General features: G+C 37.1%; 1 protein-coding gene across 1 annotated transcript in view; it reads left to right on the plus strand.

The window, feature by feature from the left end:
* The window catches only part of LOC106884077 (MAM and LDL-receptor class A domain-containing protein 2), a 161,947-nt gene that overhangs the window by 66,702 nt on the left and 68,309 nt on the right, over positions 1-26,936 (plus strand). Inside the window, exons 16-19 of the mRNA XM_089348673.1 lie at positions 3,805-4,000; positions 13,314-13,424; positions 14,774-15,091; positions 21,710-21,817. Coding sequence (XP_089204799.1) covers positions 3,805-4,000; positions 13,314-13,424; positions 14,774-15,091; positions 21,710-21,817 — 733 coding nt within the window. The remainder of the gene's footprint in view (positions 1-3,804; positions 4,001-13,313; positions 13,425-14,773; positions 15,092-21,709; positions 21,818-26,936) is intronic.

Below are 26,936 nucleotides of genomic sequence, written 5' to 3' on the forward strand. Positions count from 1 at the left end.
AACCATTTCAGCATTAAAATGAATAAAAAAAAAGATGCAAACGATACTGATATGTGTGTGTGTGCGTGTGTGAATACACACACACACACGCGCATATCAACATCAGTATTATCATCATTATTTAGTGTCCATATTCTATTATACTTTTATAGGCGTAGGAGTGGCTGTGTGGTAAGTAGCTTGCTTACCAACCACATGGTTCTGGGTTCAGTCCCACTGCGTGGCAGCTTGAGCAAGTGTCTTCTACTATAGCCTCGGGCCGACCAAAGCCTTGTGAGTTGATTTGTTAGACGGAAACTGAAAGAAGCCCGTCATATATATATATGTGTGTGTGTGTATGTGTGTATGTTTTTGTGTCTGTGTTTGTTCCCCCAACATCGCTTGACAACTGATGCTGGTGTGTTTACGTCCCCGTAGCTTAGCAGTTCAGCAAAAGAGACCGATAGAATAAGTACTAGGCTTACAAAGAATAAGTCCAGGAGTCGATTTGCTCGACTAAAGGCAGTGCTCCAGCATGGCCACTGTCAATGAAACGAGTAAAAGAGTACTGCCAAGAGTTGAATGATTTGATAGGATCTGACAGGTCAAAGGACTTGTCCTGCTCCAGTGTCTGTTTTGTCGGTTCAGCTTCTATGGCTGAATGCCCTTCCTAATGCCAACCACTCCTCTAACAGGTTTTCTCTAATTTTACGGATTTTTCGTAAAATACATACAACAAAAATGATTGTTACTCCTCTTTCGTTGTCCATGTAAATTGTTTATTTTCTCGTGAAAAAAAAATTCTTTTTTTTTTCAACGTTGTTTGCGTGAACTGTTTATATCTTCGTTGACGCTGTTATAAGGTGGATCTTCGTCCGATTGTATACTGTTGTCGGCACTATAATATACTTGTCACCACTGTTATATTGTGGTGATATTTCACATCTTATTATCTTTTGCTTGTCTGTTGTGCTATTGCTGATAGTTCCGCAAGACAATGACTTTGAACGTCTATCTTGACGGTAACTCGAACTCGTATATATCACGTAACTGACACTGGCTCCAACTGAGAACTCATACGACGATTCTACTACTACTGACTTCCTACAACGACTGACTGTCTAACTTTGTAGCGGCTGTTTCATCCCACTTTGTCACGTGGGATGGAGTGTACGATTTTTCCTACAACCTAATCCATGTGATTACAACCAGGAGAATAAGGAGGCCAGAAATGGGGGCTAGTGAAATTATAGAAATTCTCAGGCAACCACTTTTGACCCTTTCCAGAAGTATGGCAAGGAGCCAAATCTTGCTTCCAGACATATGGTCTTCTTGCAGCAACTACCTCCAGCCAGAGTCTGACCACAGTTTCCAACAGCTTCACACAGCTGTCGAAATTGAGCATAAAGCACTATTCAAAGATGTGGAGTGGAATGACATCACCAACACTAGAGACACACCCCAAAACCATCACAGTTTGGGAGAAATTGGTTTCCATGTTCTTCATTTCACATCTCACAGCCTTTACAGTGTATACAAAGTATTGAGTAGCAAGCATAATGTTGACATTTTGATATCTGGTGCAAATAATTATGATATTGGTAACCTTTTTCCAATAGTCAGATAGCTTCCCGTCTTCCATGCCATCTAACTTTTTCTCAACTACCTCTTTAATCTTCATGCTCTCCAATACCATTGATTGTTCGCCAAATCATCAAGCTGTTCTTGAAGAAAGGGGACATAAAAAATCATCAAATTTAGTCTGAATGTTGCATACGAGGATGGGCAAAAAATTCATAAGCTGATTATGAAGGATTGATGAAAGTGCTATGAAATATTGCATGCATTGTGCAAGAGAGACGACTGCGCAGGTATGGTCATGTGGTGCATATGGATGAGAACAGCTGCGTGAAGAAGTGTCACACCCTAACAGTGGAGGGAATTTTTGGAAGAGGTAGAGCCAAGAAGACATGGGATGGTGTGGTTAAATCATGACCTTCGAACGTTGGACTTCACAGACGCAATGACAAGTGACCGAGACTTTTGAAGATATGCTGTGCTTGAAAAAACCTGGCAAGCTAAGTAAGATCGTAGTCGTGGCCGAAACAGTGTCGCATAACTGGGCCATTTAAAACCACCCTTTTATCGTTGGCCGATATGCTGTGCTTGTGAACACCTGTTGAACCAAGTGAAGTTGTAGTCGTGGCAAATGCCAGTGCTGCCAGACTGGTACTCATGCCGGTGGCACGTAAAAAACACCATTCGAGCGTGGATGATGCCAGTGCCACCTGACTGGCACCCTTGCTGGTGGCACGTAAAAAGCACCATTCGAGCGTGGATGATGTTAGTGCTGTCTAACTGGCTCCGGTGCCGGTGGCACGTGAAAAGCACTCACTACACTCTCGGAGTGGTTGGTGTCAGGAAAGACATCCAGCTGTAGAAACTATGCCAAATCAGATTGGAACCTAGTGCAGCTTCCCGGCTTGCCAGTTCTTAGTTAAACCATCCAACCCATGCCAGTATGGAGCGCAAATATTAAACGATGACGACGATGATGATGATGATGATGATGATGCAATGTTTCTTTCCAACCAAACTGACATGTGACTGCTCGAAGACTTTAAAAGTAAATAGTTGTGACTTCTCTTGCAAATGAACATAATTCGACATTGTGGGCTTAACAAAACAAAAGTTTTTTGTGGGGTTAACAGAAAAAGTTTTTAACCCCCTACGACATTCATGCTGACATTGTTGCTACATTAGGGGGTGACACTATAGAATTATCAACAGTACAAAAGTGGGCAGCTGAATTTAGAAGAGGAAAGGGAGAGTCTTGAAGATGACCCAAGGTCTTGACGCCCTGCAAATGCCATCACCAAGGAAAGCATTGATCGCATTTACCATATGGTAATGGATGACAGGCAACTGACTATGGATCAAATAGCCAATGCCGTCAGTATATCCCATGAGAAAGTTGAGAATATTCTATACAATGAACTCAGCATTACAGAGGTTTCTGCTCAGTGGGTGTTACATCTGACACCTGATCAAAAGCACACTAACCTGATGACATCACGGGGATATCTGACATTGTTTAAGGCAAATTCAAATAGTTTTCCTCACTTTGAGCCAGAGACTAGAGACAATTCATGCAGTGGAAATACCCATTTGCTCCAGAGAAGGCCAAGGATGTTTCATCTGCAAGGAAAATGAGGGCCTCAGTTTTGGGGGATGCAAAAAGGATTGTGTTTATTAAAAAGGGCTACACCAGTATGCTGTGGGAGTTACAAAAGGCTATGAAAACCAAACGCCCAAGAAAACTGACGAAAGGGGTCTTGTTTCATCAGGACAATGCTCCAGTACACATGTCCTTGATTTTAATGGCTGCAATGCATGACTGTGGTTTAAACTGGTGGATCGACCTCCCTATTCTCCTGATTTGGCCCCATCTGACTATTGTCTGTTTCCAAACATGACAAAACATTTGACTGCAAACCAGTATCGCAGTAATAATGATGTTACATCTACTGTTGATGACATTTTTGACCAACAGGTTAAAAGCTTGTTCACCAATGGGATTCAAACACTGCAACAGTGATGGAAAAAGTGTGTAGGCAGCAAGTGGACTACGTTGGAAAATAAACCTCATTTGGTTACATTCCATAAGAGATTCTCGATCAGCTAATCCCTGTGTGTGTGTGTGTGTGTGTGTGTGTGTGTGTGTGTGTGTGTGTGTGTGTGTGTGTGTGTGTGTGTGTGTGTGTGTGTGTTGCACGCGTGCATGTATGCAAACTAACGTATAATATGTATGTATATTTTTTTCAGATTGAACTTGAAACTGCAAATGGAAAGGAACTTGTGTTTGAAGAATGTGGTATTGCTCCATCATCAGTATGGCAATCTGCATGTGTTCAGGTAACAAATGAATATACAGACATTGAATTTATTGCATCTCATGGATATGGAACGGGTCGATATATTGGTCTCACGAATGTTGGTTTCTTGGAAGAAGAATGTCAAGGTGAGATTTTTTTTGCTGACTCTCTTGCTCTCTTTCTCTCTCTGAAAGTACACGATAATATAATATATATAATATAATATAATATATATATTAAGAGAGAGAAAGAGAAAGAGAGAGAGAGAGATACATATAAATATAGATACATGGTTTTATTTATATATGTGTGTGTATGTGTGTGTATAGAAAGCAAATAAGTAACAAGGATGTTAAGGCATTAGTTTATTGCAGCCATTTCAGGCGGCTCCATTTAATCGAGCAATGCAAGCATTATATCAGTTTGAAAATTTATCACCATCTTCCGATGCGTAATATAGGTTTTCAACATACAGGATACTCCATTATAATTTTTCGCAAATATTTCATCAGAACTGGAGAATGAAAGAATGACATGCTGCTATTATTGTAGCAGAATGAACTTAGTGGCAGAAGAGAATAATGACAGAGTTCATGAGATGGTAATATAGCTACGATTTTTTTCTATCTTCTTATCACTATCAAAAGCTCTAATGCAGTTAGAAATACTACGTCCACTAAGAATTAAAACCACTGGGAATTGACAGTTAAGTTCTAGCTGGTGATGATAAATTAATTACTGTCAGATACTCTCCCAAAATGTAATTTTCTATGGCTATTTATTAAGTCTGGAGAAAGTGAAGGTTATTTAAAGTAGACCTCACACATGGTTCCAGCAAGATGGGGCAACTGCTCATACCGCAAGAGAAATAATGCAGTTGCTACGGTAGTGTCTGGAACGAGAATAATCTCCGCCTATGGCAATGTCAGCTGGCCTTCACGTTCCCTAGACTTGATTAAAGAGGTTTTACATCAACAAAACGGAGACCCTGGTGCAACTGAAGGAGAACATCAATAGATAAATCAGAGAAGTGGGAGTCTAAAACTCTAGAGAGTATTATGGTGTAAGTTTTGGAAAGAGCACATGTGTGCGAAGCCGAAAATAGCTGCGATGTCATTTTCCATATGTAATGTAGTGATGTTGCAAATTTTGACTTGCATATATTAATTTCCATTATGTCCTTTATATTGCATCAAAATCTCATGCATTTATTTGTAAAGCTAAGAAAGTTATTAAAAATTGAAACTCATCAGTGACTTTTGGGACACCATGTATATATATATATATATAAATATACTCTCTCTACGTGTATGTATGTATACACACACACATACATACATACATATATATATATATATATATATATATATATATATATATATATATATATATATATAAATTTAAGGAATGGAGAAAACGCATGTTATAATTGCATACTTTATTCCTACATATGTTTAGGGATATGTGATATTAAAATTGTAACCTTCTCTTCAGGGAATGCATGGGAATCATCTTAAACGTAAGACATTATGACCGAGTATGAAAATAGATGGATAAGGTTATGAAGTGAGGCGTAGATGTATATGTATGTGTATGTGTATGTGTCTATTTCTATTTATACATGTGTATATATATATATGTATATATGTGTGTATGGGGACATGCACACATATGTGTATATTTGTATATGCGTGGGTACATATGTGCATATGTGTAAATGTGGACGTATGTGTGTATATGTGTGTGTATATATTTATATATATACACATATATATATGTATATATATGTGTATATGTATGTATGTGTGTGTGTGTGTGTGTGTGTGTGTGTGTGTGTATGTATTTATGTATGCATGTATGTTTTCACACATTTATATGTATGTGTTGTCCAACCCACTATCCGGTAGCGTCCAATTCTCTAACGGTTTTTTTCAAATGAATCACGTCATAACCTTATCCATCTATTGTTTTCATACTCGGTCATAATGTCTTACGTTTAAGATGATTCCCATGCATTCCCTGAAGAGAAGGTTACAATTTTAATATCACAGATCCCTATGGATCACATAGGTTGTAATCCTTTGAAACATATGTAGGAATAAAGTATGCAATTATAACATGCGTTTTCTCCATTCTTTAAATTTTTAAATATACTCAAATACCCAAAATTTCAAGGAGTTCCTGCCTTAAAAACAGGAACTATACCACAGTTATTTTGTGTTCTTTGCTACATTGGTTTCTATTAACCCATTTATTCTATCCGAAGAATTTTTATTCATTAAGATAGAAGAAATACATATAATTATATATATATATAATCAGGAGAACATATATCCAAAAAAGAAGCACACTCTAAAAGATAGTTAACTTGACCAAGCCTCAAGCGAATTAACTCACCGTAGAGATATATGCCCTTTACTGTTTGAATCCAACAAGCCATCCATGAAGCTTTGTTTTATGGATGCAAAACCAATGATCACTCTGTAACTGGACATATATTTAACTGCATGTAAGTACATTATTGCTCTCTCCTTTAGAGTGTGTTTCTTTTCCAGATATATGATCCCCTGACAATCCATTCATGACACGGTCACAAAGTTTCTTACAAATTACTATCACGTGGTATTGCATTAGATATCTATAATGATGACTCATGCTTCTACATATTCTCAAAAGCCACCAGCTCTCTGATAACATGGAACTTTATGACATCAGTTATTCAACAAAGAATATTCCAACACCGTCTAATGAGGTTTATACGAGAATACTCCTAAAGAAAATGATTGACCTCATAAGATGAATGAGGTAGAAGGCATACTTCTACAATTAAGGCATGTCACCATCTGCAACCAGCGAGTACGGGATCAAGTCTAAGAGATTCTCATCAATGATCAAAGGACTTGAAGACTTTGAAACAAACCTACTGGGCATCATTCCCAAGCTAAAATTCCATAAGTCTTCTTCCCCCTTTCAATGCAAACTCCATACAGACATACATCAACTAGAAATCTGTCATGTCCTTACTCGTCTCGGACAGAACTAAAAGTATATAGGATAGATACATACATTTACAATGGCCTTTTAGACAACTGTGTAACACAAAAGTATACATGTGCTTCCCTGCACACATACAATGACGTTAACAGTGAAACCAAACAATTAGCCAATAGCCTAGGTATTAAGGAAAACTAAAAGGAAGGAATATCATCAAAGCATCAAAGTAGAGACATGCCAGTGATGAGATACTTTGCTCCTTTTCTCAAAAGGACAAAAAAAGAACAATAGGAATAAGATAGAACCAGGACACTGCTTACAATACACAATGCAAACTAACCTAAAAGTAATATTGTTAGGCTCTGCCTAGGAAGGAAGCAGAGGTTTGTTAAACATAGATGACACCATCAGTGCTTTAATATAGGGTTTGAAAAATTATGTTTGTGCCTAATGCAAAAAGAATACTCTCTGCAGACGTCCAAAAAGTCACTGAAGCAGTAAGAGAATTCAAGAGCAGAAAGAAGAATGGCAGGGCATTCAATTAGAAAGAAACATTTACATGCTGGAAGGGAAAAATGCTGGTTGACTGACAGGTAAAAACCTAAAATGAAAAATAGAATTGTTAATTGTAGCAATTCAGAAACAAAATATTAGAACACACTTAGTACAAACAAAGATTGATAAAATTCAGTCAGAGAATGAAGACAGCTGTGGAACAGAAGGCTAAAGCATTAAGCATCTCTTAAGTGAATGTAGTAAAACAGTACAATAAGTATATATGCACAAGTATTACTGTGTCAGTAAAAGAGTATATTGGGATGTAAGCCATGTGTGTGCATTCAAAATAACAGAAAAGTGGCATGAGCCACAGATTGTGATGGTGAATGATAACTACAGGATTTTATGAGATTTTTCCATTAAGACTGACCATACTATTTGAAACAAGGAGCCCAGATATGATAGTTGAAGGCAAAAGAATAATGTGTATGCTCATAGACTACACAGTACTATATGAGAGTAGAGTGGAAATCAAAGAAACTAAGAAAACTGTGAACTATCAAGATCTTAGCCAGAGAAATTAAGAGATTGTAGAATGCAAAGGTTACAATTGTTCCTGTGGTAATTGGTGCACCAGGCACATCACCCAAACTGCTACCTAAGTGGTTGAAGGATATTGGAATTGAAGGATTCATTGTCAGTCTGCAGAAGTTCTTTTCTGTATTCTACAAGAATCTGAAGAAATTGAAAATGAAATGTATTACTAGCTAAGACATTCTTCCTAATATCAAGAGACCATAAAGCATCATCATCATCATCATCATCATTTAGCGTCCATTGTCTATGCTGGTATGGGTTGGGTGGTTTCACCAAGGCTGGCAAACTGGATGGCTGCACCAGCCCCCACTTAAGTTTGGCATGGTTTCTATGGCTGGATGCCCTTCCTAATTGCAACCACTCCAAGAGTGTAATGGGTGCTGCTTTTACTTGCCACTGACACAGGTGCCATTTGTGTGACAACAGTATCTGCCATGACTGCAATTCTTCTTGGCTTGATGGGTTTTCTCAAGCACAACATAATGCCAAAGGTCTTGGTCATTGGCTCTGTAAGGCCCAACACTCAAAAGGTGCTTTTTACATGTTACTGGCATGAGTGCCAGTTATATGACACCAGCATCAGCCATGACTACAATTTTGCTTGGCTTGATGGGTCTTCTCAACCACAGCATATTGCCAAAGGTCTCAGTCACTAGTCATTGCTTCTGTGAGACCCAAAATTCGAGGATCATGCTTCACTACCTTGTCCCATGTCTTCCTGGGTCTATTCAAGTGAAAGTACAATGGGCTTGTGTGTTTGTTGAGAGAAATAAGTTTTATAGACAAAACAAAATTTTCCAGATGGATACCAAGAAGTTCTACAGAGAATCAGAGAAACAACAAGTAGAAGTAAAGTAAAAACCAAACAGAGAAAGATGAGAAATTCTGGAAGAACATTTGAAGCAAATTAAAAGGAATACAGTGGGGAAGCATCCTGGATCAATAGAGACTATGAAATAATGTAGGAAGTTGAACAACAGAGGTGGAAACAATTAAGAGTGCCACAACTGAGACAGGTCCTCAGTAAAGCATGCAAATGGAATATACCAGGAATAGATCAAATACCAACTTACTTGTTGCATGCACTTACAGGTATCCATAAGATATTACTCAATATCATTATTCAGAATCTTGATAAATCTCCAAAGTGGTTGACAAAAGGCACTGTGTGTCTCCTTTCCGAAACAAAGCAAGCTAAAAACCTAAGAAACTATATGCCCATTATAAGTCTCATCAAAACTTACAAGATTTAGGACTCTGTACTAACAGAAAGAATGTACACCTTCCTTGAAGAAAATACAGTCATACCATAACAAAAAGGTGGTAAACTAAACTCTTATGGTTCTAAATATCAGTTTCACATTAATAAGATGATTCTTGAAAACTGTCACAAAAAAAAAAAAGAATTTGAATACTGCATGGATAAGCTACATGAAATCTTTTGACATGAGTGAATATTGAAAGCTCTTAACAAATACAAAATCTTTTCAGTTATCTCAGATTTTCTCTAATATAATATAGCCTAGTGGACAACAACTCTTTGTCTTAACCTCAGCAATAAAGTCATGTAGTCTGGCAAAATCAAATAAAACTGTGGAATTATCCAAGTTCAGTTACTCTCACCACTCTTGTTCTGTGTTGCACTCTTCTCTTTTTCAAATGAACTAAACAACACTCTGTATGGATATAAACTTGGCAATAACAAAAAACTAGTCTGATCAACCATCTCTTTTTTATAAACAATTTAAAGTTGTATGTTAAGAATAACTAAGAATTAAAACTTTTAGCAATGATAAAGCAGTTCAGTAATGATATGGAATTTGATCATGACAAATGCACAAAAACAACTTCTAAGGTGGAAAACTGACATCATTTATTCAACCAGACATAGAAGCAACCATGAAAGAATGAGATCCAGAAAGAATTTATAAATATCATGGCATAAATGAGGATGATGGTATTCAGCATACATAAATGAAGGCGAAAACTCAAAAGGAGTACTACAGAAGAATAAAGCTGATCCTGGAAACCGAACTGAACTCCAAAAACTACATAGAATCTATTAACACTTTGGTAGTGCCTGATTTATAATATGGTGACCTACAAAGAATGGACTAAAAACCAGAAAACTACCAACTGTCAATTAAATGCAACATCCAAAGGCAGATATAGAACACTTCTATCTGCGAAGGGAAGAAAGTGGAAGAGCTGTAATCCAAATAGAGCTCTCATATAAAATAGCTACAATTGGTCTGCAGAAGTACTTAAGCAAGAACCATAACTGGATGTTAGAGAGAGAACATGAATCCCATAAGAAACTCCATTATGTAAACAAAGAAGCTGAGAAATATAGAGCAGATTAACACTTTGCAGAAATAGAAAATGCTAACAAAACTGACAAGATATCAACACAGACAGCTGAAGTACACAAGATGAAAGCAAAAGCAGAAGGACCTAAAACCTTGAAAGACACGTTGCAGTAGAAATCATCAACACCTAGCTGGGACAGACTGAGAGTATTAAGGGCCCTTGGGCATAACTATTTACCAGGCCCCTTTAAATATGTGTTTCAGTAGAGTTAACATGTAGAGTGCAGGCCTCTTAGAGCTCCGGGCCTTTGAGCAGTGCCTGACTGACCGACGGTTCAGTCTACCCCTGACACCTACACTACACCAGGGAAGCTGATATAGATCAATCACAAATTCAGCAGTGGGGCTGTGAAGTTCAGGGCTGAAGGTAGAAACAGGGGATCCATTCTTGCTGCCTAGGACTACAGTCTATATACAAAAAATTATTAAGTTGACATCTTAAAGAATGGAGAACACTCCATGTGCAGAGTACATAGCATGTACAGCTTTCAAAACCCATTCATCTACCCCTGGCTTTCTCAGAGCTCACCATATCACACAGTGAGGTACTCTTTGAAGGCTTTTTCCAAGTTCACAAGAACCAAGTACAATGGTTTATTCTTAGTCAAATATTTCTCCTACAGTTGTCTGACTATAAAGATAGCATCAGTAGTGCTCCTCCTCAGCACGAAACCAAAACTACATTTTAGCTAATGCACTTGCATGTTCATACATATACATGTATATATGAATGCTCACCAATGTATTTGCACTGAAAAAAATTTAAATGTACAATAAAACATATAGTAATTAAAACGAGATATAGTTTAAAGAAACATGACATGAAAGATTTCCTGACTAGGTTGAGTTGAGTACTCTACATGCCTATTCACATAACCATTTCTCAAACTGCAGTCTAGTATGACCAGATGCACCAGTAAACCCTTTTTTGAGATATTTGGTACTGAGATACACAAACATCTTGAAAGTGTTCTTTTTCTAAGTTTGACAAAATATCTTAATTTTAATTTACACTTGTAGTCTATCTTTTGTATGTCGTTTGTATTATTATGACTGCTTTAGAGAGTCCTTGCCACTAGATGTGTGTGATTTTGTCTATTAACTGTTAGTTTGATTTTTTTAAAGAATAGTGATGCTTAGTTCATTTTCAACTCCTGCATTTTCTTCATTTTTATCCTGAGGAGAGATATTGTTACTGCTTTGAAGAAATTGGTCCAACTCATCTGTTTCCATTATTTTATGTTGTATTTTTGTTTTTGTGATTTTTTTTCCTTTGTTCTTTTGTAATTTCATTTGTAATTATGTCTTCTTCAATAGCATGATGACATTGTTAGTTGGCATTGTTAGGAGACAAGGCATTTTATCATCTGTATGTGATACTGGGCCTAAAGAGACTTCTTTTGTTATCTCCAAAACTTTGGCTGGTGGTATTCAGGAAACTAGGGCTTGTTGCTCTTTCTGATGCTGTGGACGATTTTTATTATTTTCCCCAGGTCTTCTGTGAACTCTGACAAATGTAACAATTAAGCTTTCTAATCTGCATCATCAGTCACAAGTTCTTTGTCTCAGCACCTCTTTACTTACTAGATACAGTCCCAGTATGGCTTTGTGGTGTTCAGGGGTCTTTAGAATTTGCAAGTTCATTTTGATAGCCCCGCTGACCACAGGTTACCTTTTGTATAGCCTCATATAGCAACACAAAAGTTACTACTAATCACAGGTCTACACCATGTCGAATGTCTCTTATTCTGACTCTTATGTTTCTTTGCCCAACAGTTCTGAAGAGTGAGTTTAGTTGAAAACATCAACCCCACTACTTCACTTGTACTTTATTTTATTTACCCAAGAGGGATAAAAGGCAAATGTGATTTCAGTAGAATTTGAACTCAGAATATAAAGAGCTAGAACAAATACTACAAACCATTATGTCCAATATTGTAACAATTCAGCTAACCACTACCATATGTACTTGACAAGTTGCCAAATAGATGTGTTATTATTGTTAATAAAAGAAAGATCTTATAAGACATAAGGGATTTAAAGTGAACAACTACATTTGTTGACTATTGATCCGATGGCTACTGATGTTGTTGATAGGTGTAGTTGATTAAATATAGTTTCTTTTATACAAATGGAACACAAAAGTACAGCTATTTATAACATATAACATTTATGATCGAGGATACATGACAAAAAATCAAAATTGAAAGCAAAACGTCAATAATTTCTTGTGGTTCTTATAAATGAAACAACAAATCAACAACATTTTAATAATCAATTAAAGAAAGAGAAACATTTATTAACAAGGTAGTGATTTGCATGATCCAGTAATTATAAACAATTTATGAATATTGTATAAGTAAATACAAAATGAAGGCAACAGATATGATTCTACAACAATATTTCCTTTTGATTTCTTGAACTTGACTCTATCAATAAAATTATCAATGAATTGTAGCAAGTTGTAAACTGCCTTCTGTTTGTTATAATTCCATGTTTTAGATGCTCACTAAGATTGTATAGGGCTAATCTTTAGAAGAGATACTAAAGTATCAAAACCTGATCAGACCTGTCCAACACCTACTAGCTGGATTTCCCAAATATGACTACATGAAACAACCACAGTGGGTCAGCCAGGTCATACCTAGATAGAGTATCCATCAGTTCAGTGAATAGAGATCCAGTAGGGTGTCCCCAATTTCAAACGGTTGACTACACAAATTACAAATTTTTGATCTGTATGACTAAAACAGAGTTCACAAACAGGAAACATCCGACAGGTTAAGGTGATTGGCAGCTTACTGATTCTCCTCGCTTAAGTTAATATAACACACTAAAAGGATCACACTCACTTCATTCTTCTCTGATTTCAAACATTCTGTTTTCAATGCTTCTGTATATTTGTTGTATACAATAACAAGTTATTTTTTTCAGTTTTGAGAATATTTTATGACATGAAATAAATAATGTTGTTGATTTTTTTTTCTCTTTCTCATTAAAGCCAGGAATATTTCCTGTGGTTTCACAGAAGGCACATGCCAGTATAGCAACCTAACTTACTACTCAACATGGGAAAGAATAAATTCAAGAAACGATACTAACCTAACAGATGGTAAGTAATTATTCTTTATTTTATATTGCATTAGCATCCCTTCTTTTATTTTTGATGACTGTATATTTATCAGCAGACTTATGTGTTCAGTTAGTTATCTACGATTTTTGGACTTGAAATATAAAGAAGTAAGCTTGTGGAAAACTGAGTCTATAGCTAAGATTCAATTTCTTGTTCAAACCTTCCTACATTATTAATATTTTTGCATGAACATAGTAAATTCCCATTGAAGCCTTAATAAATATTTTGTTTTCGTATTTGATTTGTACTATTTATAGCTTTTGAGGTATTTTGATGTTTATGCTCTTATATAGTTTTTATATAATTTTATACCATTTATCATTTTATCAATTAAAAGGAAATTGTATCTCTGACTCTTCAGGATCTACATATCTGACAAACAATTTGAATTTTGTAAAGGATATCAGTTTCATTGATTGCATATATTTGCTATACACATGCACATATACACACACATACATGCATCATCCTCATAATCATCATTGTCATCATGAAACGGACATTTTAAGATGACTTGGATTGGACAGTTTGACCAGAACTGGCAAGCTGGAGAACGACACCAAGTTCCAATGTGATTTTGCTTGGTGTCTATGGCTGGATTCCTTTCCTAATGCCAACCAGGGAAACAACATCATGCACATATAAATACATGCTGTGTACAAAAATGCAGAGATACACTAAAAGAAAAGAGTTTTCATACAAGAAGCATTTATTTGTTTTTGTTCCTTTCATTTTTTTTTTTTTTTTTTTTTTTTTTTTTTTTTGCTAAAAAACAGGAAAATCAACAAATAACTGGGATCAGCAGTTATTTCAATTTTTGCAGCAGACCTAAGCAATAAGGTATCATCATACAAGTGAAAGTATTTTCAGCTGGTTTCTATCACCACCACTGTGCTATATCCATAATTAAGATACTTAGCTCTCCCAACTACAAATAGGTTCCATACAAAGAATAGTTAAAGGAGACTATGGTAGACTATGTTGATTATTTATCAGTCATTTAGTGAAGAGGACAGTCATTTGTATCCTATCATTGATACAACATAGTATTCATGACCAATGTACTTAACTCCAAAATGCCTGAGTATTCTTAACTATAAATAGGTACAAAGAATTCACATTCTTCAAGTGATCTCCTGTCAGTTGTAGAATTTATTCTCACAATCCAAACATTTTTTTTATATTTTACTGTAAAACGTTTCAGAAGGTGAAACTAATAATTATTACCAATTTTCAGAGAAAGTAATTTTTCTATTTTAAGATGAATTATATCACACTCATTGTGTCTATGTTACAAAATGAATTAAATTTCAAATTTTTTTCTCTAGGCTTTTATATGAAAACTTCACTCTACTACTATTATGAAAGCATGTTGGTATCTCCAACTGAAAATATCACCAACAGCTGTGTACAAATTCGATATAAGATAATCAACAAAAATTGCAAGCTGGCCATCTATAATGCCTTTAACAACAACACTATTTTTAGTATGGTGAGTGATGATACAACTCCATGGGGAATAGCTCAAATGTATATTCAGCAAGAGACTACAAAACTTGTTTTTCAGGCAAAAAGTATGGGATATGAAATGTGTGAAGTTTTACTTGATTATGTCAACATCAGAGAAAATTATTGTCCACAATTAGGTAAGTTTTTAAATTTGCTCTAGTTTTAGAAATTCTGGTTATATCAAACTAAATAGAAATGTTTTGTTCATTAGACTTTTATGTTTGTGTAGTATGAACAGATCCATTGCTGCTCTGACAATTTTTTCAAGATTACACTAGTGAGTCTATACTGGATAAAATTTTGATTAACCTTCTGTATTCCTTTTTTACTAGGAATTTCCAACTTGATATTCAACCAAATTGGTAGGAATTGTGTTGAAAATCTAGTCAAACTGAAAATAAAGTTATGTGGTTGGGGCATAATTAGGCTGTTTACAAATGTTTGTTTGCAGATAATGCTGTTTTATGAGTTTTTAAGCACTTTACCTATTTTTCAACTGTGAAATTTATCACACCTGAACACTACCTTTACCAAAAGACTAAAGCATTGGTTGTTTACAAGTGATCGTAAGAACAGTAAGAATTTGAGCAAACATTCAGAGAATAACTTGGTAACTGTTGAGAATTAAAGATATTAAATGGGAAATGATAATGATGTGTTTCAAAAGGGTGGGGCATGGTTCTCAGCTGACAGTAACGATGATGAAATACTAGAATCATTAGATTGGCAGACTGAAAATTCCAGAAATTATCCTCAATCTTCTATTTATTAATTTCACAGGTCTACAACCGAAAAGTTGTCTCCCATGTACTGGGTGAAACTGATCGATTTTTACCTTCTGATTTCAAAATTTTCAAAATTATTCTATCATTTACAGTTTCTTCAGAAAATTGATCCCTGCATTTTACCCTTATGCCCAAACATGACCATTATCTTTAATTATTATAATTAATTGCCATATCTATACACACTATAACAGCATAACTAATAAGAGTAAATTTTGGAAAATAAACATCTGGCAATATATAAACTGCTTCAGCTACACAGAGAAGTGCCTACATCTCTGTAACTTCAGTCACCCACAAGCTATGAGGAGAGAAAAATGCACTTTACAATGCCATGTTTTTAGGTTACAATGTATCTTTTTTTCATTTCAGTTATTTCCTCATGCTTGTTTTTATGTATATATATATTACATACTTATGTCAGCACTTGAGCCCTGCTGGTGACATGTAACCCAATACAACCTATCACAAGGTCGGTTTATTGGCAACTAAACTGGCACTGAGTCTGCTTGGTGAAGAGGGTCATTTTTGGACACCCTGTAGGACAAAAAGTAAGACCCACCAAAAGGTGAAAGAACCTATGAGTAGTGCATTGCCATTCAACAATATGTGCAAGTGTGTTGTTTATTTGTGTGTATGTGTGTGTGTGTGTGTGTGTGTGTGTGTGTGTGTGTGTGAATGTAGGTATATATATTGTATATTTTAAAACTTCTTTTTATGTTTATATTTTTATATTTCTTTTTATATTCTTATTTTAATATTTTCATATTCTATTATATTCCTTTTATTGTTTTATATTTATATTTATACATATATATAATTCCTTTTATATCCCCTTGGGGCATTGAGGGAGGGATAGTACCTCTAGTGGGAGGGGCTAGTCATGCTTCTTAGGAGTGACTCATTTACCTTGGTACCCACCAGGCACCCAGTTCTCACCTGCAGCTCCACTTAGCTGTTTCCATGTACAGTGGACACACCCTAATAAACCACTTTGACTGGTGAGCTAAACCAGCTGAGGGTAGCCTATGGGTCTCAAACCCTCAGCGAGATACAGCCTTGTCTACCCATGCATGTGAAGACTGGTTCTGGCATACTGGGTAGAGGAAACCCCCAGTGAGGTCCAAAAGACAGAAAGGCAGTACCAGCAGGAGCTGTAGAGTGCCTAGAACATGACAAAACACTATATAACCCTGGTCATCCACTACAGCAGGAAGGGTCTCCAGCTGTAACACTTTTCTGTGCTCCTGAATCAAGGTTCTTTCTGCTGAGCAAGTGGTATTGGCCTCTATGCAATGGATCTCCCACTTAAAACGACTTCATGCACAGGTGTCTGTGCTTTTCAGCCTTCCAACTGTCAACCTCAAGTCCTGTGGCAATGGAAAAGTGGTGAAAGGGACAGCTGAAGGTGACCACTAGAAATTTTAGTCACAAGCCTGCATGGTTGCTGTTCTTTGTATTGGACAGCAGAGAACTTCGGCAGCTTCCCTGGTGGGTGAGTAGCTTCTTCAGAACAGCACTGCTCATCCTAGTAAGGGAGGGCCTAGAAAAGGTGGCCTGATGAAAACTTGCCCTAAACAGTTCTGGCCAGTTAACTGAAGCTGATAGATTTATCCATTTGTGGTCAGTTCAACTTGAGAAAGGAAAACCTAGTTATTGGTACAATATCAACATAGCAGCAATTATTGAAACTCAACAGGCCAGGGAAGGATCGCTGACAGAATCAGATAGCAGCTATACATTCTTCTGTAAAGGTAAGGCTCTACATGAGGACAAAATACATGGAGTTGGATTTACCATCAAGTCCAGTCTCCTAAAACAGATTCCCTGTCTTCCCACTAGTATAAATGAAAGGCTTCTGAAACTTTGCCTCCCTGTCAGCAACAAACACTTCATTATCATCATGAGTGTGTATGTCCCAGCAACGATGTGCACAGAAGAGATCAGAGAGCAGTTCTATGCTGATCTGGATGCTGCTCTATGTGACATGCCTGCTAATGACAAGCTTGTAATACTAGGCACCTTCAACACCAGAGTCAGCAGAGATGAGGAGCAGTGGAGAGGAGTTATAGGGAAGCAGGGAAATGAGAAAATCAATAGCAATGGACTTCTTTTGCTGAGCAGATGCATTGAGCACAACTTGCTGATTACCAACACCAACTTCTGGCAGGCTGATTAAGTATAAGGCATCATGAATGTATGCACGTTCAAAACAGTGGCACCACATTGATTACATTATCACCCACCAGCATGACAGCAGTAATATCCTCATCACCAAAGCAATGCATGGAGCAGAGTGCTGGACAGATCATAGACTCATAAGAGCCATGCTCAACATCCATACGGTTCCCCAGCACCACAAGTGCCCAAAGCTTATTAGACTTGCCTTCAACATAAACTCCTTTCAGCCAAATACCAGCAAGAGTTCCAGCCTAAACTTGAAATCAAGTTCAAGGCAATAGGACCACTAACCGATGGATCAGAGGAAAAGTGGAACCAGTTCAAAGAAGTCAGTTCAAAAACAGCCAAAATAGTTTTAGGCCCAAAGGAAGTTTCATCAGGACTGTTTTAATGATGACAACAAAGCAATACAAGCACAGTCAGATGATAAGAGAAAGGTTTACATGATTATCAGAATCAGCCAAACTAATCCATATGGTGTAGATAGGAATAGAGGGACTGTCAAGCCAGACCCCTGAGGAAGCTTCACAGTATGCAAGATTAATGGCGACAGCAGGAAGTTGAAGAAATGCAGCTCTGCACTGACACCAACAACTCCAAGATGCTGTACAGTGCTATCAAGCCCATCTACAGCCCTCCAAAAGTGGAACAGACCCTTGACATCTGCTGATGGCTCAACAATCATCAACAACAAAGAACGAATCAGGGCAAGATGAGAGGAGCACTTGAACCAACACCTAAACTGGCTGTCCACTGTCAACCAGGAAACATAGCAGCAAATACCTCAGAAGACTCTACACAAAGACCTTGACTTGCTGCTTAGTGTAAATGAGGCCAAGACTGCCATAAAAAAATGAACTGTGGCAAGGCTCTGGGAGCACATAGAATTCCTGCAAAACCGTACAAGGTACTTGGTACCATAGGTTTCAATGCATTCCATGATATCTTTGTATCCATTGGGAGGAAGAGTGTATACTAGCTGACTTTCAAGACACCACCATAGTTATACTCTACAAGAACGAAGGGGCCAAATCAGACTGCAGAAATTGGGGCATTTCCCTGATTTCCATTGCTGGAAAAATCCTGGCCTGCATCCTCTTCACCAGCTCATCACCAACGTCTCTGAGAGTAACTTACCTGAAGTTCAGTGTGGCTTCTATCCTGACTGCAGTGCCATAGACATGGTGTTTGGTGTGTGTTATGTCAAGGAGAAGTATATTGAACAACAGATAGATTTGTATTCCATGTTCATAGACCTGACCAAAGCTTTTGACACAGTCAAGAGAGAAGCTTTGTGATCAATCCTAACTAAGCTGGGCTGCCCACATACGTTCACTACACTGATAAGATTCTTTCATGATAATATCACTGGTCAAGTCCTCTGCAATGATGACTGCACCAACTCTTTCAATATCTCCAATGGTGTGAAACAATGCTGCATACTCACCCCCACATTGTTCAACTTGTTCTTCACGCAGGTCCTACTTTACACAGTGAAAGACTTAGACCTGGGTGTATACATTAGATATTGCTCAAGCAGCTCTGCTTTTGACCTCCACCAACTCTCTGCTTCAACCAAGACAGTGAAAAAGTTCATTACTGAAGCCCTGTTTACAGATGACTTTGCCCTTATGGCACATAAGGAAAAATCACTTGCAGACCATTGTTAACTACCTTGCAGAAGGGTCAAAGCTCTTGAGCAAATAGAGGTTGTAGCCCAAGCAGCTCTGAACAAATTCACCTCCAGCCAAACATCACCATTGAGAGAGTGCAGCTTAAGTGTGTGAAGAGTTTCAAGTACTTAGTTGCACAATCTCAGCCAATGCATCATTAGACAGTGAAATCTTATTCAGAATCCACAAAGCCAGCCAAGCACTTGGAGGATTGAAAGTGAAAGTCCTCCAGCAGAAAGGCATCAGACTGTCAATGAGGTTGACAATTGACATGGCTGTTGTCATCTCTACACTATTCTATAGATGTGAAATATGAACTCCATATCACTGGCACATCAAACAGCTGGAACAGTTTCACACAAAGACACTATGCAGGATCATGGCATGGGCATTCACTGGCAGGACTGGGTGACAAACCAAGAAGTACTGGACAGAGCTAGTTCAACAAACATTAAGCCAATGTTGCTGAAGGCTCATTTGCACTGGACTGGCATGTCATCAGAATAACTGACCACTGTGTACCCAGATAGCTGTTGTGTGGTGACCTCATGCAAGCAAGGAAGACCTAAGCTGAGGTACAAAGACATTCTAAAAAGCAACCTCAAATAGAGCAGCTTTGGTCCACATGAACTTGAAGCTTCTGCCACAGACAGTTCAATGTGGAGGTCTCTCACTTCAGGAGCAGCAACTGCCTTTGAAGAGGACTTGATGTTGCAAAATAAAAATATCACAGTGCAGCATCCACCTCAATCTAGTCAACAGATTACACTGTGATATCTGTGAGCGCCTGTATGCTTCCAGCTTTGAACTGCAAAATCACATTACTCTCACCACTGAGAACATAGACTTTGTCATCACCAGACATCAATGGACTACCAACAAACATACATACTATGTATATTGTTTTACTGTATCATCAGTTATATTTCATTGCTTCTTTAATGATATGTATGCATTTTGATGGTAAATCAAATATATACAGTTAAAAAAATCCCCTTCCCCTTTCCTTACAGGCCTCCATATCATTTGAAGTAAGGATGTCTTATAAATGTTCAGAAAGACTGGATAACTTTTGTTACAGTTGTGGCAAATTTATGACTAAGCTACATCAGAGAAACATTACCAATGCCATCAAAAATTTTTACTATGCCAACTTTGGTGTGAAATTAAGAGAAGTGGGCTCCTCAGAAGGCCTGCTTATTTTATGATGAAGAACTAAATCAAAGGACAAAATGTACTGAGAAGTCCTTTTGTTTTGGGATTCCAATGATATGGAAAGAGCGTAAAATCACAGTGATTACTAATACTTTAGATCAAGTAAGGTGCAAGAACACAATCTGAAGAGTGGGAAGAGCATTGTTTATCTAAGTCTCTCATCTGCATTGCAACCTGTTGCCCATGGACTAGATGTTCCAATCCCATCGCCAGCAGGTGACCTTGAAGACATACATTTGAGTTCTAAGTCACAAGGCAGAAATAGCAACAACAATGAAGACTTCAGAAGTAATGAAGATGAAGAACCTCAAGTATTCAATTAGAGTGAATTAAACAATCTGGTGAGGGACTTAGGGCTTGCAAAGGAGTCAGCAGAGCTTTTAGGTTCCAAACTGAAATTCAAAAATCTTTTAGCTCCTCATGCATCATAACAGCAGAAAAGAATTTGTTTCTTATTTCACTAAAAAACATTTTGATTTATTGTACAGTTCCATTGGGACTAATAAAAAAATCTGGGCACTGGTTACAATACTGTAGAATAGGGACCCTTTATTGACTCTTCAAAACGATATCTTAAAGTTGTTCTACTGCATAACAGGAATAAGTATGCTTCCATCTCTGCTGGACACTCAGTGATCATGAAGGAAACATGAAAATTTGATGTCACTCTTAAACAAGATTAAATTCAAAGATCACAACTGGATGATTTGCAACAACTTGAAAATAATTTGTATATTGCTTGGACAACAGTCAATAATTGAGACAAATGTTTCCTTTATTGTTTTGATTCATAGAAAGCAAAAATTGTAATCAAGTAATACATCAACTTGTTTAGATTTTAAGTATTTACATATAATTACATGTTTTTAAAATCTTCTGTTTTTATTTTCTATAATTCCAGAGTGTCCAATTGGAACTAGAAAGTGTAAAAATGATTATTGTTATAGTGAATCTAAAGTATGCGACAGAATCAATGATTGTAGTGATGGTAGTGATGAAATGAATTGCAGTAAGTGTTTATTTTGTCCATTATCTTTTTCATGGCCATATTTTTTTTAATAAAATATCTCTTTATAAACCATTTGATAAACTATCTAAGTTATATTTCCTGTTGAGAGCTTTAAAACAGAACCTATAGTGCTAACTAAACAACACTGGTATTTCTACTTTATAGTCTATTACCAATGAATTCCATAGAGCAGAAAATGGTAAACTCCTTGTCAGCTGAATCCATAAATTAGGTATCAGCCCCAAGTTTTGCAATTTCCCTTTCATTATATAATTAATATGGTTAATGTATTTCACAAATGGTAAGCTCTTGAGAAAACCTGGTCTACAACCTAGGCTTGATTCTTGGTCACATATTCCATTAAATTCATTTTTATTTTACTTTTTATACTTTATTAGTTTGGTGGAAAGGATTGAGACCACCACCTTCACAAGACCTCTGAGACCACTGATATTGATGTAGCTAACATTCCTTTTAAATATTTGCAATTTGATGACTGCAAAAAAGACAAGTGCAGAGTGAGAATTCTAGAATACCATTCTGAAGAAAAAGAAATGAGAATAATGTTTAATGTTGGATTTAGTTGATGGTAGGGGTGGGGTCACAATAAAGGCAGTGAAAAAGAGAGAGATAGGCAAGTCAGGAATAGCTGAGGAAAGATGATATGAGACTAGCCAGCAGCACCATCAAACAGCAGAGGACACAGTAAAATTAGTATAAAAAATAATACTGAAAGGGAACAACATGTCTGCAAGCCAGAGTATATTCGGAAATGACTTCATAAGACTCTGTGGAGTAGCTGTTACTTCCTGGATGTGGTCTAGGATGTCTATGGATCTTGCAGCAGTGCTATCCTAGATGAGAAAACAGTACTCTGTTTTTGGGCTTTATTAATAATTCATTAGCTGTTAGGTGCTCAAGTATTTTCTGACTCTTGTAAGGAAAACCAGGCATTGTGATGCAGTTTTGACTATGAAGAGATCCCCAGTGAGACTAAGGCTTGCTATTTTCAGTAACTGTGTGATGTCTAGCTGCATATTATTCATGTTTAAGAGGACTCATTCATTTAACGTCTGCTTTCCGTGCTAGCATGGCTTAATGTTTTTCCTCTTGACATGTGTAGTGGTTTTCATTGTAGCATTAAAGTAGACAACGTTGACAACCATATTGGAGGATATTTTTGTATCGAGGTTGCATGTATATGACATAGGTGTAGAATGTTAAGGAGTAATGAAGGGTATTATCATCTATATAAGAATGGGTGTTGCTGATAGTGAAATCACAGAGGTTGTCACTGTAGAGGAAGAAAAGTGTGAATGACATATCAGAAATTATAGAGAGGGAGTTAAGAGAGTTATAATATTAATACTTACCATAGTACTGTGATCTGGCATGCAGACACTGATTCATAAGAAGAGAGTTGTGTACAGCCTATAGGTAAGGAATTTTACCAGATTTGCATACTAGATGCAGTTGAATAACTTGCTCATGGTGAGAGTAACAATGATGTTTTCATGAAATTTCTAAAAGGTATGTGCTCTCTGGGGTGGAAAATATATTACAGATCTCCAAAAGAGCTGATAGTATAAAAATTAAACTGTTGGTGACAAAGGTGAGGAAGAGATAGATAGATAGAGGGAGAGAGAGAGAGAGAGAGAGAGAGAGAGATTGAAACAGATTGTTGTTAATAGTTTTATCATCACTTTGAAATGCTGGAAGAGAGTGTCATAGTACAGTAGTTGGCAGGGTCAGAGGGACTGCTCTTCTACCATGTTTTTAATTATGAGTTATTGCTCGGGGTGAGGAAAAAGAGGAGAGAGAGACTGAGAGAGAGAAAGAGATGAAAAAGTTTAATGAGTATAAGGACTAGCTCTATGCAATGTTTGAATGTAATGGAAGGAACATTCTTAAGACTTATGGCCTTGCAGATATGAAGTAACAGGAAATACTTTCACAGATCGCTGACCAAACCATTCAATTTTTTTCTCCATGTTTTTCTCTTTGTTTTCTCCGTATTCTTTCTGTTGAAGAGCGTAGCTCGAAACGTTAAAGACTTTCTGTATTCCCGAGCGTTAAACTAATACATCCTTTTGTTATCTACACCACCTGTCCTCATCTGTTGTTGTTTTTTTTCGTAAATTCTCCTATATATATATATATATATATATATATATATATATATATATATATATATAAAGTCTTTAGTAAGTAGAAAGGCAGATAATTCACAAAAGCCCTTCAGGTAGATGGCCTTGCTCAACCTGTAGAAAAAGTGTAATTAGAAACGCCATGACATGTACCCAGTGTAAGCTATGGATGCATAAGAGGTGCAGAAATATCAAAGGAAGGTTAACTGGGAAGATAATTTTTGTGTGTGGCAGATGCACAAAGGCAATAAACACCGAAGATGTACAGAAAACAGATTCCATCACATGCCAGGGGAAAAAACTAGAGGTAGTTGATAGTTTCTGTTACCTAAGTGACAAAGTCAGTAGCGGTGGGTTGATGCTCTGAGAGCATAGCTACTAGAATAAGAATAGGCTGGATAAAGTTCAGAGAGCTCCTACCTCTGCTGGTAACAAAAAGCCTCTCACTCAGTGTGAAAAGTAGACTGTATGATGCCTGTGACTGTATGGGCTGTAACTGCTGAGGACATGTGTAGGCTTGAGAGAAATGAAGCCAGTATGTTCCGCTGGATGTGTAATGTCAGTGTACATACAAAGCAGAATGTATTTGCCCTGAGAGAAAAGTTAGACATAAGAAGCATCAGATGTGGTGTGCAATGACTGTGCTGGAATGGTCATGTGTTACATATGGATGAGGACAGCTGTGTGAATTGTCACACCCTAACAGAGGGAACTTGTGAAAGAGGTAGACCCAGGAAGACATGGGAGGAGGTGGTGAAGCATGACTTTTGAACGTTGGGTTTCACAGAGGCAATGAAAAGCAACCAAGACCTTTGGAGATATGTTGTGCTTGAGAAGACCTGGCAAGCCAAGTGAGACTGTAGCCGTAGCCAATGCCAGTATCGCATAATTGGCCTGTTTAAAAGTACACTTCTATCATCGGGCAATATGCTGTGCTTGAGCAAACCTGTTGAGCCAAATGAAGTTGTAGTTGTGGCCGATGCAAGTGCTGCCTGACTAGCTCCCAAACCAATGGCATGTAAAAAGCACCATTTGAGCATGGCTGATGCCAGTGTCGCCTGATTGTCATCCTTGCCAGTAGCACATAAAAAGCATCATTTGAGCATAGCCGATGTCAGTGCCACCTGGCTGGCTCCCATGTCAGTGGCACATAAAAAGCACCAACTACACTCTCCAGGTGTAGAAACCTTGCCAGATCAGATTGGAGCCTGGTGCAGCCTCCTGGCTTGCCAGTCCTCAGTCAAACCATCTAACTCATGCCAGCATGGAAAGCAGATATTAAACGATGATGATGATGATTGATAATGATGATATATATATATATATGCTATATATATATGCTATATATATATATATATATAGCAGGGAACTGTATCAGATTGCCAGAAGGGATGCTAGGAGACAAGTATGTCTAGCCAAGGGAGAAACAGGAAAGAATAAGCTTACCTATATTCAGGGATGTGAGGGCCAAAGAACTGAAGTGTTTCAGATTGCAAGACAGTGTGTGAGAGAAAATTGCAATGTCATAGGAGAGAAATGTGTCTGTATGGATGCTGGTGCACTTACATGTAATGATTCTGCCAAGATAGAGGCTTGGAAATGTCATCATGAAACAACTGCTGAATGTAGAGAATGACTGGGAGGAGTAGTCTGCCAAACGTTGACCCAGTTGAAGAACTGGCTACCCAAATTGACAGTTCCATGGTAGATAAAGCAATTAAGGATATGAAGACAGGAAAAGCCCCTGGCCCATCTGGAGTCACTGCTGAGATGCTTAAAATATCTGGCAGAGAGGGTTATGGTCTAGTCACCCATACTGTAAATCAGCTGGTTCATGAAGGAGTCATACCCAATGGCTGGTGTAGCAGAACCATAGTCAACTGCTACAAATGTAAAGATGATGCCTTTGAGAAAAATAATTACAGTAGTTTCAAATTGCTGGATGAGATGATGAAAGTTACGGAAAGTCATAGCCCAAGTAATTAGGGAGAGAGTTAGCTTAGATGAGATGCAGTTTGGTTTTATGCCAGGGAAAAGCAGCACTGATGCTATATTTCTGGTTAGGCAGATGTGGGAGAAATGCATAGCCAAAGATAAACCTCTGTACTTGGCCTTTGTTGACTTGGAGAAAGCTTTTGACTCAGCTTTTAAGGATAATCCATAGTAACAGTAGTAGGGTTTGTAAGAATTATAATATAAACTTGGCAAAATTAAAACAGCTATCTCAGGTAGGTCACCTTACTGACCAGGCTATGCAAACACCTCTCCATCAGGTGGGTTTCCATACTGATTAAGGCTATACTAGCATCTCTGTCTTACTGTATTACCATGCAAATGAATCCTCAATAACTCCTATATTTCAGGCATGTTATCTAACTGACCAGGTTACAATAACACCTCTATCTAAGGTAGTACCTTATTGACCAGTCGGTATTATATAGCATCATGTGTAGCTCACCAGTATGTTATGAAACTTCAATGTTTTATATGATGACATTGAAGCTCTTAATTTACATTTTCCATATATATCATACATCAATATGTGTGTACATACATACATACATACACACACACACACACACATACATACATACATACATACATACATACACACACACACATACATACATACATACATACATACATACATACATACTTGTACATATATATATATATATATATATATATATATATATATATATATATATACATAGTTAAAATACTTCTTTTGAAACACATAGACTGCATAGAAGTGCTCAAGTCAAACCTGAGATGTTAGACAAGTATAATAAATGAAATGGAAAAAGTTCAAATTAGGTTAGCTATAATGAATACACGTGTTCGAATTTAATTAAGATAAAAAATTAATATATTAAAAATATGAAAATATATGAATATTAAAAATATATATGGACATATAAATATATGAATATGAATGGGTAAACATATTAATAATATAATGAAGTATAGGA

Source organism: Octopus bimaculoides, chromosome 3 (assembly GCF_046866305.1).
Source record: "Octopus bimaculoides isolate indiv1 chromosome 3, ASM4686630v1, whole genome shotgun sequence".
Taxonomy (NCBI): Eukaryota; Metazoa; Mollusca; class Cephalopoda; order Octopoda; family Octopodidae; genus Octopus; species Octopus bimaculoides.